The sequence below is a fragment of the Melanostigma gelatinosum genome, assembly GCF_949748355.1.
Source record: "Melanostigma gelatinosum genome assembly, chromosome: 19".
Taxonomy (NCBI): Eukaryota; Metazoa; Chordata; class Actinopteri; order Perciformes; family Zoarcidae; genus Melanostigma; species Melanostigma gelatinosum.
In genome coordinates this window covers 416,653-433,403 of record NC_136652.1, presented here as the reverse complement: position 1 = coordinate 433,403, position 16,751 = coordinate 416,653, and the positions used below count along the sequence as shown (strand labels likewise).

Genomic DNA, 16,751 nt, shown 5'->3' with positions numbered 1-16,751 from the left:
CAAAAATGGGCCCCTAGGTCTGGGGGTGCAGGCATGTCCCTGCAAAGACCAGAGAACTGCTGCCAGGTCTGGCTAGCTCTAACAGTCCGCTGAAGCGCCTGTACAGCAGCTGACTCGAACAGCTCACCAGGCTCCACCGGGACAGTATGGAGGGTCCTCCTACATGTCTCAGATAGGGGTGACTGCGCCAGCCAAACCTGGCGGCGAGTCTGAACCAGGGTGGACATCATACATCCACGTTCCCTCGATATGAGCGCAAACGCCTGCAATGAAGCATCACTGAGCAGAAGCGTCGAAGTAGCCCGCTGCAGAGAATCTGCGAGGGAAAGCATGAGGTGGGAGAGGGAGTTGTCGATACGGTGCACAGCGCTGCTGTGTCCTAAGCCCTGGATAGCAGGTCATCTTTGACCCGACATTGGGTCGAGGGCACCTGGCATCGGGCCTCAGAGTCTCCTCAGGGGAAACTGATGGACGCCATAGTCGTCTAACTGGCTGGCATACGTGCAAGGCCAGATTTGCCACCTCCTGCATGGTCTGATGTAAGGCGGGAGAGAGCCCTGGTGTCTCCACCATGCACGCAACTCCCTCAGATATTCCTCGGAGGGAGGAAGAAAAGGTGGTGAGGGCGGGAAGGTCCTGAAGAAGGCACTCACAGGTGGATGTTCCAGCTGCTGTGTATGCCCGGCGTGCAAGCGCCATACAAATGACCAGGGTAGGTTGGTCTGGATTCAGCTGCCCTGACAGGGGGAGGTAGCCCTCCCGCATCAGGTGTTCCACTTCGGCCAGCCTAGCAGACCTTACTGCTCAAGGCGTGATGCCGCAGGTCCTGCCTGGGTTCTCCCTGCCAGGGCAAGAGGTCAGGGCCGTCCTCCGGCTGAAGAGGAGCTATACAGGTCCTACAGCCGGGAGAGTTTAACATGGCCGCGATTCTGGTGGAACCCTTGTCCCACTAGTTTATGCGGAATTCCAAATCAGTCCGAGCGGGAGCGCTCTGCTGAATGTTAAGAGAACAGGCAGGGGGCAGTCAGTGGCGAGTGATCCTTCGGACACTCTTCCCTTAGCCAGCCGCTGCGGATATTGGTGACCCACCAGTTAGCCTGAGCGAGAGCACTCTGCAACTGTGGAAACAGGTCAGGCAAAGTCCTTATAGTGAGAGGGGCGAGGGCACTCTCTAAGCCCACTCTCTTCACTAAGATAGTTGCTGCAGATATTAGTGTCCCCCCAGTTAGCTTGAGCGAGAGCACTCTGTTACCGTAAAAAACGGACAAAACAGAACACAGTCCGTACAGTGAGAGGGGAGCGAGGCCACTCTTCACTAAGATAGTTGCTGCCGATATTGGTGTCCCACCAGTTAGCTTGAGCGAGAGCACTCTGCCACTGTGGAAACAGGTCAGGCAAAGTCCTTATAGTGAGAGGGGCGAGGACACTCTTCACTAAACTAATTGCTGCAGATATTGGTGTCCCACCAGTTAGCTTGAGCGAGAGCACTCTGCCCCTGTGGAAACAGGCCAGGCAAGTCCTTATAGTGAGAGGGGAGCGAGGACACTCTTCACTAAGCTAGTTGCTGCAGATATTGGTGTCCCACCAGTTAGCTTGAGCGAGAGCACTCTGCTACTGTGAAAAACTGACAAAAAGAACACAGTCCTTACAGTGAGAGGGGAGCGAGGACACTCTTCACTAAGACAGCTGCTGCAGATATTGGTGTCCCACCAGTTAGCTTGAGCGAGAGCACTCTGCCACTGTGGAACAGGTCAGGAAAACAGTCCTCATAGTGAGAGGGGAGCGAGGACACTCTTCACTCGGATAGTTGCTGCAGATATTGGTGCCCCACCAGTTAGCTTGAGCGAGAGCACTCTGCTACTGTGAAAACGGCACAAAAAAAACCACAGTCCTTACAGTGCGAGGACACTCTCCACTTGGACAGGTGCTGTAACTCTTGGTGTGCTACCAGTTAGCCTGAGCGAGGGCACTCTGCTAACTGATATCCGCTACCGATATGTCCATAATGTTTACAACAATCAATGGACCCACCGAGTATTAGCTTAGTCTAGTTAGCCGGAGCGAACTCGACAGCCGTAATGCATAAAAACCATCAATGGGCACAACCTCAATGTTGATTTAGTATAACTAGCATTCACCGAGTTAGCCTGAGCGAGCACATTCCGCTAACTGTGATCGTTGTAATGCTACAAAGTTGATGGCCAATACAAAGTTGATGGACGCAGTCCCAGTATCAGCTTTTGTTTAGCTAGTTTCCCACTGAGTTAACCTGAGCGAGGACGCTCTGTTAACTGTGACAGCTGTAAGGATACAAAGTTGATGGCTACAGCCCCAGTATCAGCTTTGTTTAGCTAGTTTTCCACTGAGGTAACCTGAGCGGGGACGCTCTGTTAACTGTGACAGCCGTAAGGATACAAAGTTGATGGCTACAGTCCCAGTATCAGCTTTTGTTTAGCTAGTTTCCCACTGAGTTAACCTGAGCGAGGACGCTCTGTTAACTGTGACAGCTGTAAGGATACAAAGTTGATGGCTACAGCCCCAGTATCAGCTTTGTTTAGCTAGTTTTCCACTGAGTTAACCTGAGCGGGGACGCTCTGTTAACTGTGACAGCTGTAAGGATACAAAGTTGATGGCTACAGCCCCAGTATCAGCTTTGTTTAGCTAGTTTCCCACTGAGTTAACCTGAGCGAGGACGCTCTGTTAACTGTGACAGCTCTGTTAACTGTGACAGCCGTAAGGATACAAAGTTGATGGACGCAGTCCCAGTATCAGCTTTGTTTAGCTAGCTTCCCACTGAGTTAACCTGAGCGGGGACGCTCTGTTAACTGTGACAGCCGTAAGGATACAAAGTTGATGGCTACAGCCCCAGTATCAGCATTGTTTAGCTAGTTTCCCACTGAGTTAACCTGAGCGGGGACGCTCTGTTAACTGTGACAGCCGTAAGGTTTACAAAGTTGATGGACGCAGTCCCAGCTAGCATCCAAGTTAGCCTGAGTGAAGACACTGCTAACTGCGAATTACGTCAGATGTAAAGATTAAATCTCCATGTACACAACGCCAATGCGGACTAGTGTCTCACAAAGTTTGCCTGAGCAGGAACACTCTGCTAACTGTGATAGCCGTAACACTGTGAAGGGCGGGCCGACAGCGTAATTCTACGCTCTCGTTAGCGCGCCACTCGATTACTAGAGCGGAAGCGCTCTGCCAACCGTGGAACAAACAACTGTTATAGAAAACAATGTTAATCGATCTTACCGATTGCTGTCATCACGACTTAGCTGACCCTTATCAGACTGGTGACGACCGATGATAGGGGCGTCCACCAGTCCGGGGCTCGATGTCCGAACGGCGAACACACCGTTCCCTCCGAAGAGGGACAGCTCGTCGCAGCCTTTGGAGGGCGAGAGAACCGCAACTCCGACCGGTAGTCACAAGGCTACAGCGACGAGCTCTAATATGTCTTGATCGTAGACACATCCTTGTTTAAGCTACCATGGTAGCTAACCTGCGACGCGAGAAGAAAAAAGGACTGAGCTCAGGATGACACCGGAACTTATAGATGACGGTGGTCATCCGAGGTCACACGTGACTTTGTTGATATAAATATTCGACCTGCGCATGCGCGAGACGGAATACATTCAGTGTTAAGCACTGCCTCTGGCGGTCAGTAAGGATGAAATAGAATGTAAACACCGACCAGTATGAATGAAGCAAACTCACGGGGGGAGTAAAAGGGTAGTTTATGATAGAAAGAATCCAGATCAGGAGAACAGTGCTGCTGTGAGGATTTATGTCGATCTCTGCTGTGTTTCCCTCAGTAGTGTCCTCCAGTCCCGCCCACTGCCGCGCCTCTCTCCGTAGGCACAGCTGTGCCTCATCTCCGGTGATCGCCTCCAGCTGACATAAATACTCCCGTCACTCTCATCCCAGTTGTCAGTCCGTCCGTTTACCTACCTGGTATTCCGACCCGTGAGTAGTCCATTTGTTACTCTCTGAAGATCTGAAACTAACGTTGCCTCTCGTTTTTCCGACCTGCCTGCCGTACAGTGTCGAGCCTCGGGTTTTCACCTGTACGAGGAAGCCTTCCAGTTCGTTCCTCGGAGATCAACTGTGTAGTCTTGGCGTTCCTGTGTCGAGCCTCGGGTGTCACACAGACGATCCAGCCTGTCTGCCAGCCGCGGACGCGGACCGGCCACTTCCCGGCTAAGATCCGAGCGGAGCGCGAGGACGCGCCTCCGTATTGACGTTTGACAGTTTTCCTGTCTGCTTCGTCTGCCGCTCCGCAGGATTAGCCACTTTCCGGCTTGGAACCGGCCGGAGGCGTGAAGACTCCTCCTATTGACTTTGTCCATTTCCAGTTTTTTCCCTTGACTGAGAGAAATAAACGAACCTTGGTTTTGAAATAGAACTTTGCTGTCTGAGTCTGCATTTGGGTCCGTGAAACACCCCACATCATAACAGCTGCAGAACCACTGTCACATCGTTACACCATGTGAACGATATGAACATAATTCAAAGGATGTTGGAGTTAAATAAGCAATCACGATTAGAAGATTCACATTTGTTCTAATAGCTGACCACTAGAACAGCCTTTCAACAAGTTGACTTAACTTTGAGTGCAGTTGGTAGCCAGAGAGAAAAAGTTGAATCAGAGTATTTTGGAGGCAGAACTGCACTGGAGTCAGAAATCATTTCTTAACTTAATTTAACCTCACTGTGATGAGCCAGCCAGTTATCTATCTCCAACAGATGTTTGCGGTGTAAAACTCTTTACGCCTCCTAGAGAATACAATACATACATCAAATTTAAGAAAATTCAAAAGACTGTAAACATGTATTACAACAAAGCAATGAACATAAGTTCTAAATATATCATTGCAAGCTTGATTCGTGGCAGGTTTGAGTGCTTTTTAGTTTGTCATTAAAGTCATTTGTATTTAAAATGTACACCTTGTAGAATCAGCAGGTTCTAAATATTGGTCTGCATACCAGTCATGAGTAAATCAAAATACATGAAAGCCCATTATCTATGTACATGGCACATATCCATATCATGCTTTGTTTGTGACTTTAATTCCTTAAAACACATTTAAAATGCCAAAAGATCAATATATATATATATATATTATTTTTTTCATGGATACCCAGCCTGGGTCACACAGTAGTCAACACTGCAAAGTAATTTGAAACTAGCTTTGCTTTATTTAATATTTTACGTTTCAAACTGTTTCAAACAATCCTGGTCTGAAAAAATATGGATCATTTGGTGAGCTTTCTCAGATATGCCATTCAAACAGCACAATATTGGAGCCATTTGTGAGTCACATAGGTCGACAGCTCAGCGCAGCTAGTTGCTCTATTTGGTTAAGTCACACCCACATAAACCTTTGTGAAATCACAAAAAAATATTGTATTCATATTTTCTTTTGTATTTCCACTTTCATTCTACATTCCTTAACCAGCTGACATGTGATCACAGAGAAACTATACAGTTGTATTCTGATAATGGCATCAATTCCAGCGAGACAGAATAAAGATTGCTCTGTAACAGTATTCTATACTGAAGGCCTTTGCTTTTATCTGATGATTCTTAACAGGCCTCTGTAGGCAGCCGGCATCTGTTCCATCTGCAGTCTCTAGAATGATGATATGTCATAATGCACAACAGATCCGCTGGATGCATTTTACATAGACTGGTATACAAAGACTGGTATATCAGACTGGTGCAAATAATCACAAACATCTCTGTGCACATCATATGTGTCTGTTATGACTATTATTCTACACGGACAGATGTATTAAAGGGCCAGTATATAGGATTTAGTAGCATTTAGTGGTGGGGTTGCAGATTGCATCCAACTGAACAATCCAAGTCTGTAGAGAACTATGGAGACCTTCAGGTAACGTAAAGAAAAGGCTCTCTAGTGCCTGTGTTCTGTGTACTTTGTCTGTTCTGGGCTACTGTAAAAACATGGAGGTGCAACATGGTGGACTTTGTGAAGAGGACCTCCTCCCTATGTAGATATGAAAGGGCTCATTCTAAGGTTACCAAAACAAAATAATTCTTAGTTTCAGGTGATTATTTTAAATTATGAATGTTATATTTCATCTGCCAATAAATCCCCCTAAATCCTACACACTGTTCCTTTAAAACAGTTCAGAGTTTCATGAAATCAATTAAATCTTGTCTCATTATTAATAACTCCCTGCTGCCAGTCTTCCCCCAGTGTCTCCATGATCCAAAACACTGGGTAACCGGAACAACTACTGCATGCTCCATCGTTTTAAGAGTCTGGACAAAGTGTCAGTGTTACAATACAGGTGGATGTGTGGCTGTGATGAACAACATAATGAGATAGATTGTTTGGGTTACATTTTATAATAAACAAAAGACTCACTTACTTTAAGAATCCCAATTTATTTGTGGATCATGACGTGATGTTTATATGTTTACATTTAAACATGCAGGCAACATTTTTCTTTCCAGATTGTCAGCAATTATTTTTGCATTAAAAACAGTGAAAACGAACTGAATTAAACCGAATTCAGTTCTTCACTGTTAACAAAAATCATGGTGCCCAATGGCTCCCCTTCTCAGAGTGTAAGAAATCAAATATCAAAAAGAAAACAGACTGCAACCTGGTTACTTAAGTGCATGAAATACAGACACCCTGAAGCAGCATTGGAATTATACAAAACAGTGACTATGTATATTACCGTAGGACGTCACTGATGCAGCCGGACACAGCAGAGTAGAGCATGGGAAACAGCTGTTTTCATTGAGAGAATACCAGGAAAAAGAGGACAGGCACAGTATACTATATGTCCACTCAGTGTGTAGCAAGAGTCAAATCGAGGTTAGAATAGGTTATAATACTTGCTGCTTTTGTTTCTTCTTTACCATGTACCTTGTCCATGTACTGTCCACTTTGTTGCTGTGATCCTGTACATGTACACTGCGGGACTAATAAAGGATAATCTTAGCTTATTTTATGGAGTGTGTAAACTAGGAGGAATGTATATGTAATGTGTAAAACAGGTAAGTGATTTGTGTGTACGCTTGCAAATAATTTTCAATTCACTCGATTATAACATTTTAGTTTGCTTGGCGAGTACTGCCAATTCTGAAATGAAATCTTTCAATGAAATTGCAATAGTATTAGCCATTTGTGGGAGAATGATGCATGGCCAATTTAAATGAAAAAAAATGCAATAAAAACGATACAAATAGTTTTGTGAACATAGTAGGGTGAACATTGCAGTATTTAGGCCGCTAGCAGGGCTTTAGACTTTAACTCTTGTATTTAAAAAATGTCTTCTAATCAAATCAACTAATAGTCACATATACTAATGTAAACATGATTTAAAATATGAATATTTTCCAATAGTTCACGTTTCCAAATAATATATTAAATTGTTTGTTTACATTATATTTGTATCTGAATTAAGATTTTCAAAAATGAATGACTGAATAGCGTAAATAGAAAGTGATATGACACGTGATGGCTCCATGTGTCAGTCTGCATGTTATGAGGTCTCTGGGTTGTCTTCTGCAGGTTCAAGAGGCTCTTGTGGTCTGTACATGAAGGTGAGGAGGAACAGTGCCACATCATAAGAGCACCAATATGCCGTGTGTGAGGTCACTGCTGACCAATAGCGGCTCTCCACCAAGCCCTCCCGCAGCTCAAAGTCGATGCGTCTCTCTAGTTCCACTAGACCAAAGAAAAAAACAGATTAGTGTCACAGCCCCTGCCTATCTTATAAGTGTACAAGTGTGGTTTTGCCAGTTATGTGTCCCTGTGTCCCCGAGGGTGTCACAGGAACGTGGTTGTGGCAGAGTAGTGGATGCAGAGCACCTGGTCCTGGAGCTCCTAGGGAATAAAAGCTCCACTCCAGCGTTGCTCTCCTGCACACAAGGACTCATCCCTGGCAGCGTCTGCCCGTTTATGCCTATGCCATGTCTTCTTTTGTTTCCGCTAACAACACCCCACACTTCATCATGCACACGCAGTCACGTTTACATTACTGACGCTACTGACTGACACACTTCACAATGGGTTCTTTACTTCTTTATAATAAATACCTTTAATTTACTGTCCTCCATTATGTCCTTTTCCGTATTTGCAATAGCGTAGGAGCCGGGTTTTGACAGCTGCATACAGTGTCAGAAGAAGATATGCATATTCTTTATGTGTGAAACATGAAACCTGACTAAGTCAGAAAACGTATACATAAAAATGAGAGATCTCTTCAAAAACATCCATCCATCATAGCAGCAGGCTAAGCAAGGTAGTCCAGATGACTCTCTCCAAACATTTCTAAGCTCATCTTGTGGGATCTTAGGGCGTTCCTACAACAGATGACATATATAATCTCTCCAGCGTGTTCTGGGTATCTTACCATTGCCTACCTTCGTAAAGGCTCCAAAGGAAGGTGGCGGGTAAGCACCGTAATCAGATGCCCGAACCGTCTCCTTTCAACGCGAAGGAGGAGTGGCTCTATTCCGAGCTCCCTCCAGATGTCTGAGCTCCGAATCCTATCTCTAAGGCTGAGCCTAGTCACACTTCGGAGGAAACTCATGTTGGACGCTTGTCTTATTCTGCTCAGCCGTGCGGAGCAGAGCCACCCGAGCCTCTCTCCACACCCGTCTACAACGCCGGGCATTGTGTTGGACTGATGGAACTGCCACCTCGACCTCCTGGCTAGGGAACAGGGGAGGCTGATAGCCCAAGGAGGCCTCAAAAGGAGACAGTCTGGTGGCAGTGGACGTGTGGGAATTGTGGGCGTACTCAACCCACGGGAGGTGATGGCTCCAAGAGGAGGGATTAGTGGCGGTCACACACCTGAGGATGGCCTCGAGCTCCTGGTTCAGCCTCTCCGTCTGGCCATTAGTTTGCGGATGGAATCCCGAGGAGAGACTGGCCGTGGCGCCGAGGGTGTGACAGAATGCCTTCCATAACTGGGATGAGAACTGCGGGCCACGGTCCGAGACTATGTCCGCAGGAATGCCATGAAGCCTAATGACGTGTTGGACTAGTAGGTCAGCGGTCTCACGGGCCGATGGAAGCTTGGGCAGGGGAACGAAGTGGGCCGCCTTTGAGAACCGGTCCACCACAGTCAGAATGACGGTGTTACCGTTTGACGGGGAGAGACCCGTTACGAAATCCACTGCAATGTGGGACCATGGACGTTGTGGAACCGGGAGTGGCCGTAGTAGCCCCATGGGGGGTCGGTGCGAGGCCTTGTTCCGGGCGCACGTAGTGCAGGCCCGCACATACGTACGGGTCTCCTCTTCGAGGGACGGCCACCAAAAGGTGCGGCGGAGCCAGTCTATAGTCCGCCGGATGCCGGGGTGACCAGAGAGACGCGAGTCGTGGGCCCACCGCAGGACTTGGGAGCGGACGGACGGAGGGACAAACAGACGATTCGGAGGGCCCCCTCCAGGGTCAGGTTGAGCCTGCTGGGCCTCACGTACCACCCTCTCTATCTCCCAGGTGACCGCACCGAGCACGTACGCAGCAGGCAGGATGGTGTCGGGAGTAGAGTTCCCCTCTTCCGGGGCAAACTGACGGGAGAGTGCATCCGGCTTGGTGTTCTTGTGACCTGGCCGATAGGTGATGGTGAAATTGAAGCGGGCGAAGAACAAAGCCCAACGGGCCTGGCGAGAATTGAGGCGTCTCGCCGTGTGGATATACTCCAGATTTCGGTGGTCGGTCCAAACGATGAAGGGGACCACCGATCCCTCCAGCCAGTGCCTCCACTCCTCCAACGCGAACTTGACAGCCAACAGCTCTCGGTTGCCCACGTCATAGTTTCTCTCAGCAGGGGAAAGTCTACGAGAGAAGAAAGCACAAGGATGAAGCTTAGAGTCGGAAACTGACCGCTGAGACAGTACGGCTCCGACTCCGGTGTCGGAGGCATCCACCTCGACGACAAACTGCCGTGTCTCGTCTGGGTGGACCAGGATTGGAGCCGAGGCGAACCGCTCCTTGAGAGCAGAAAAAGCCCTGTCGGCCTCTGGGGTCCATGAAAACAACACCTTGGAGGAGGTGAGTCGCGTCAGCGGTTCTGCCGTTCGGCTGTAGTCCCGGATGAACCGTCTGTAGAAGTTCGCGAACCCCAGAAACTGCTGGAGCTTCTTTCGTGAGGTAGGCACCGGCCACTCCGTTACGGCCTTAACCTTCTCGGGGTCTTTTCTCACCTGACCCTCCTCAATGAAGACGCCCAGGAACTGCACAGAGGAGACGTGGAACTCACACTTCTCAGCCTTAACGAAGAGCTGATTCTCCAACAGTCGTTGCAGCACCTGGCGGACATGGTTAGTGTGCTCCTGGGGATTCGGGGAGAAGATCAGAATGTCGTCAATATACACAAACACGAAACGGTTGAGGAAGTCGCGGAGGACATCATTAACCAGTGCCTGAAAGACGGCAGGGGCATTGGTCAATCCAAACGGCATCACCAGATATTCAAAGTGTCCCAAAGGTGTGTTAAAGGCCGTCTTCCACTCGTCTCCCTCGCGAATTCGGACCAGATGATACGCGTTGCGTAGGTCCAGCTTGGTGAATATCTTAGCTGAGGCTAAGGAGTCGAAAACAGACGAGATGAGTGGCAAAGGATATTTATTCTTGATAGTAATTTGATTCAAACCTCTGAAATCAATGCAGGGACGGAGGCTCTTGTCCTTCTTGGAGACGAAGAAGAAACCCGCTCCCACAGGTGAAGATGAGGGACGTATGATTCCTGCGGCGACTGACTCAGTTATATATTTCTCCATAGACTCGCGTTCTGGCCGGGAGAGATTATATAGCCGACTAGTGGGAAGTGGGGCGCCCGGGAGCAGGTCAATAGCACAATCGTAGGGGCGATGAGGGGGGAGTGAAAGAGCCCGCTCCTTGCTGAATGCCTCTCCTAAATCCCAATACTCCCGGGGCACGGCGGAGAGGCTAGGACCGGTGTCAGGTCTGCTGGGGGGAGGAGCTTGCCGGGGGACTGCAGATCTGAGGCAGCGAGAGTGACAGGTGGAGCTCCAGCCGGTGATCCTACCCCCAGCCCAATCGATTTGTGGATTATGATCCTTAAGCCAGGGAAGTCCCAGGACCAGGGGTGTCTGAGGGGTAGGAAACACGTAGAACCGGGTCTTCTGGCTGTGATTACCGGACACGAGCAGGGAAATTGGCTGAGTCTGGTGTGTTATCTCTGCCAGTGAACTGCCATCCAGTGCGCTCACTAGCTGAGCGCACTCCAACGCCTCCACGGGAATCCCATTACTCCTAATAAACTCAGTGTCCAAAAAGTTCTCTTCCGCCCCTGAATCAATGAGTGCCGACAGGTGCACAGGCCCAGAAGCTAAACTCAGGGTGGCAGGAAACAGTGTGCGAGGCTTAGAAGGGGGAATTCTCTCTGCATCGCTCGCCAGCATCCCCACTCTTACTGGCGAGCGCTCTCTTTTGGTCGAACAGGGCAGACGGCCCTGCGGTGTCCCGACTCACCACAGTACAGACAGCCTCCTGAGCGGATGCGTCGCTCTCTCTCCTCCGGAGAGAGATGAGTCCCCCCGAGCTGCATTGGCTCCTCCGGCTCGAAAGGGGGAGGGGCCGAGGTAGGAGAACGGGGGCGTGCAGAGCTGTACCGTCCGGACGGGCTCGGGAACTGAAGGCTGGGACGGAAACCCAACTGACGCACCGGATTGGACGGCCGGAAGTTGCTCTCCCGGCGGCGTTCCCGGATACGGTTCCCTATATTGATGGCCAGAGTGTAGAGCTCCTCTAAAGACTCTGGCTCCTCCCGGACTGCGAGCTCATCCTTCAACAGATCCGAAAGGCTGTGGCGATATATCCCCTTAAGCGCCTCCTTGTCCCAACCGGACTCCGTGGCCAGAATCTGGAAGTCCACCGTGTACTCCGCTGCGCTGGTGGAACCCTGACGAAGACTGAGCAGGCGCTGAGCAACGTCCCTGGTGTAAACTGGGTGGTCAAATACCCTCCTGAACTCCTCCGCGAAGAGCTCGTAGGGAACCCGGCTTGCGCTGCGCCTGTTGAGCCAAGCCTCCGCCCAGACCAGCGCCTTGCCGCGCAGCAACCCCACCGTAAAGGCCACCCTTGCATTGTCCGAAGCAAATGTGCGGGGCTGCTGGTTAAACACAAATCCACACTGGAGCATGAACCCTCTACACTCCCCGGACGCTCCATTATAGGGCACCGGTGAGGGAACAAAGGACTCACGGGTGCTGGATGCGTCCTCAGGAGCCGGCTCCGAGGGAGGGGAATGGCGTAGCGTGAAGTCCTGCAGCAGGCCGCCTATCTCCGCTACCTGGGCCCCGATAGATCGCTGCGCGTCTGCTAGGTTCCGCAGAACCTGATGGTGTTGCCCGAGGAGCGCGCTCTGGTTGGCCATCGCCCTCTGCAGCTGATCCACAGAAAGAACATCTGCTGCGGCGGCTGGGTCCGACATGGTCAGTCCGTTCTGTTATGTGGTGGTGTAGTAGATGGACCCAAACGCACGCTCACACAGCAGATTAATCCTTCAAGATCTTTATTATATCTATATATATATATAGCTGCAGACCTAAACAGACAACAATATCCAAACAGACTACGGCTCGTGTCCAGTGGCCAAAGCCTGTCCGTTCTCCCTGAGTCGGGAGGGAAACTCAACCGAGGAAGGATGATGCAGCCTCCGGAGTCGGGAGGGAAACTCAACCTTACTCACGGCTGGAAACGGTCCGGGATGAAAACACGAGATGCCGACCGGTGAACTCCGTGGTACTACTCGGATCGGCCTCTGCGCACAGGTGAATTCCCGAGGATCGACTCTGCGCGGCTTCCTTTGATGTCACTGTGACCTGGTCAAAGAGTTAAGTCACAGTATTGCAGAGACAGAATAAGCCTGTGAATCGTCACCCATCATAAATACCTAAAGAGGGTCATGCTCTTCCTGATGCTCATCAAGGAAATACTGTAATCAAGACATCTGTGTGTCGCCGTCTTTGAAGACAGAAACCAATGCACAGGATAACAGATAGCAAGATAACATAACAACAAATAACAGATAAGACACCTGGATGCAAAACTTACGAGAATCATTTAGAAGACACAAGGTTTAGTGCCTGCTCTTCTAAAACTCACATTTCTTAACCCTAAAACAGTAGACTGACATATTTTCCCATCACAGACCCAAATGCAGACTCTTTTTTTTTTTTTTTTCTTCTACAAGTAAAGGTAAGCTAAGGTAACGAGTAAAACACTCGCAGAGACAGGATTGAACATCAAACAGGCTAAATTTGAAGCTGAAGATACCCCAAAAGAGGGGTTAGACAGTACTGAAAATGACGTTTCCCCCACAGTTTAAGCAATGGCTTCCATTTGGAGATTCTAGGTTCAGTGGGTTATGGAAGTCTGTAATTATTTTCTTCCTGATTTCAGTAGTTTCCCTCTTAGTATGGGGAATTAGACAAAGACAGGAACATATGCATGACTACATCGAGATTTGAAATTTAGCCTCTGTAACTAATCAAACCAATCCCCGACCACGTAGAGGCTTCCCTGACGACACTCACCTAATGAAAATGTTACTCTCACTCTTACATTCAAAGAAGGTACAACATCAACGGTCCAGTTCGACTTCTGTGAAGTAGTTTCCTGTCCCAAGTATGAACACACCTACGGTTGGATGACCAAAACTTTGTGCATCATTACTGACCAGTGTGGACCCGCCACAAATAAGTATGGTAAGCTGTTATCATATTATGACTGATTGTGAAGAATGGGAATGGGCAACTTTGAACACAGGCGGCGAGGGTTTTGAAAAAGACCCCAACCCAGGCCTTAAAGACCGACTAAAGAGGTTAAATGCCTCATCTTCTTATCACATGTGTAGAAAGGGAGTGGGTAGTTGTAATCCTTCAAGACTTACCTTAACGAACCCAAAATTGACTAGCGGTGGACTTTACGTAGTACAGGGAAAGGCAACTGCAGATAGCCCTGCCCCACAAGGGCTCCTTACAATTATTGTTAAGCCGGTCAAAAAGATCATGGATGATCAGGTTTGACATACGACTGACTTGGGGAATGATGTAACGGGTGTGGAAACGGGGATGGCGGATGGGAATTGATGGCTCCGGCGGGTACAATATAGGGAAGAGAATGGATAACTTCTTTGCCCTGTTCTCTCCCCGTTAACGTATACATTTTGCCGTCATAAGGAAGAAAAATTCCCTGAACTTCGGAGGAATCCTCTCTGCCATACAGAGGTTCATCGCCGCGCAGCTTAAAGCTCCAGACCCAAGTTTAACCAAGAAACTCGAAGAACCACATCGACCGCTACGAAGTTGTCTCAGAGTAAGAGGCTTGTGTCTGGTCATAGTGTGTTTATTACCTTGTTTTGTTTTATTTTAAGTTTGCTGTATTGTTATAACGTGTGATTGTATATCCCCACGGACCACCGAGTTCTGTTACTGCTGTGAAGGAACTATTGTTGTGTTCCATACTGCTGCAGTAGTGTTATGTTAGATCAGTCACTGCTAGTGAAGTTGGTAATTGTGACTTCATCAGTTAAAGTTGGTGGCCGAATCTAAGTTTGCTAGTCGGGTTTCTGTGTGTAACAGTAAAAGTAACAGTTTCCTGGGAATTTTTTACTACGGTGGTGAGGATCTGCCTTGTTTTGAGTGTTTCCTTTTTTTTCTCTTCTTATACTAACACACACACACACACACACACATAACACACACACACATAGTCACATACCCACACATAGTCACACACACATTTAGTTTTGCTACCCATCTCAGACACGTGGTGTAAAAACGCCTTCTCTATCGTAGTCTCGCACCATTTTGTAGTCTTGCGTGGCGTGGTCACATACGAGACTACATCCACCATTGTTTGGGTAGTTGTCTTGCTGTTCACTCTGAATGTGGAATAATACGTTGAGTGTTGACATTGTGAGTGAACACTAATTATGAGACTCAATTTATAGTTTGGTTCTTGGTCCCTGATCTCAGGGTGGTGACCTGTTATTATTAATAATGGTTAATGATCTCATTGAAATTAATATATCTAGTTTTCATACTTGCTGATAAACAAACACACTCCTGCCAGATCCCAACACTGTGTACTGCAGATGAACTTCAATGTAGTCTAACACCTCTACCTCCTGAGGAGCGGGAAGCATGTTGTGGTTTTCACGCCTGACTGAGACATATGAAACATGACATTGTGACCTATAGCTAAACAGGAAGCGCTATGTTATGGTGTAACTAACATTTTTTTATTCATGTTTTATCCTCGTTTAATTTTCCATTCTCTTTGATGAGTTACGATGTATTACCTTTTATCGCCTAACAGTGGTTCATTTTCAGATAGTGTTAACCTAAAGAACAACTCTGTGAAAAGATAAGACTACGTAAACTATTTTGTCCAACAATTTAAGAATAATCTGTTGTCTAGGACAGACCAGGAGGTTGAAGAACCACCAAAGACAGAGGTATATATAGGAGGAGAGAACAAAGGACCAGCGTCTTTCTTGGTCTTTGGGTTTTGGTCTTAAAGCTTTTTAAAGGCTTTTTGAGACTTGACGTCTTATCAGGGTTTTGTATTTTTTACATTTTGTCTTTTCTTTTACTTATTTTTCTTGATCCATTTTTGTAACCATTTATATTCTTTCTATTGTAAAAAACAAATAAAACCAAATGGATTGTATTTTGAACATTCCAACCAAAGTCCAGTGTTGTTGATCTCTGAGGGTGCGTTCGTAGTCTCCTAAAGGTAAGAGAGCTCTTGGCTGACAGTAGTCAATAATTGGACATCAATTTGAAGGACATTCCTGTTAAGGTTAAAAATATGTTGTTCGGTATTATGTGATTTACTAACTTTGGCTCAGATTGTTTTTGATGCTCGGCTTGTATATCTTATATGATGTTGCAGTGTGATTGTAATGCTTACCAGTTGTGTTTTTTAGTGAAGCAATAGGGGTCAGATTGGCATCTAAATTGAGGGTGTTAAGGCCAGGGTCCTGAGGCTGCCCTTCATACCCGAGCGAGGTTCCCAACCACTCAGGGTTCCTCCTCCAGTGGTGGCCCTTTAGAGTGGGTCCATCCTGGAGTACTTCCAGTCCTCCTACACCTATTGCACACACACTTAAATCCGTTGATATCCAGCTGTCGGGGAGGCCAACTTCTTAGCCTGAAATAAGTGATATGGTGGTGGCTACTGTTATTAAGTTAACCTGGTTTTGTCTCAATAAGGGGGCGTGCGTTTGTTACCTAGGTCAAAAGTTACTGAAAAAGCCATCTTCCAGTGCTTCACTCACACTGGGAAGGGGTATCGGTTATGCAGCTAGGCTGCACACCTTTTCAGTATCAATATATACAATGCAGTGCCAGTCTCAAGGTGTCCCCTCCTCTTCATCCTCTACATGCCCCTCCTTGGTAACATCATATGTCCACATGGCCTCTAGTTACACCTGTTATGCTGGTGACACCCTGCTCTACATGTCCACCAAATCCATTTCTCCCACCACTCACTCCACCTTAAAAAACTGTCTCACAGATATAAAAACCTGGATACAAGCTAACTCAAACTCAACAGCGACAAATCATCGGTTGCCTGAAATAACTCAACAAATCCTGTCACAAATTCTGCATTGATAGCTCCACTGTTCCTGATTGCACACACATCCGCAACCTTGGTGTCATCTTTGATCAAACCCTCTCTTTCGAACGCCACGTCAACCCCATTACAAAAAAGACTATA

General features: G+C 47.7%; 1 protein-coding gene across 1 annotated transcript in view; it reads right to left on the bottom strand.

Annotated features, from left to right (window-relative positions):
* Positions 1 to 7,238: 7,238 nt before the first annotated feature.
* ddhd1b (DDHD domain containing 1b) overlaps positions 7,239 to 16,751 on the bottom strand; it is a gene marked incomplete at its 5' end in the record, with an annotated part of 58,187 nt that continues 48,674 nt past the window's right edge. The window contains one exon of the mRNA XM_079291383.1: positions 7,239 to 7,712. Within this exon, the coding sequence (XP_079147509.1) occupies positions 7,528 to 7,712 (185 nt within the window). The 3' untranslated portion in view covers positions 7,239 to 7,527. The remainder of the gene's footprint in view (positions 7,713 to 16,751) is intronic.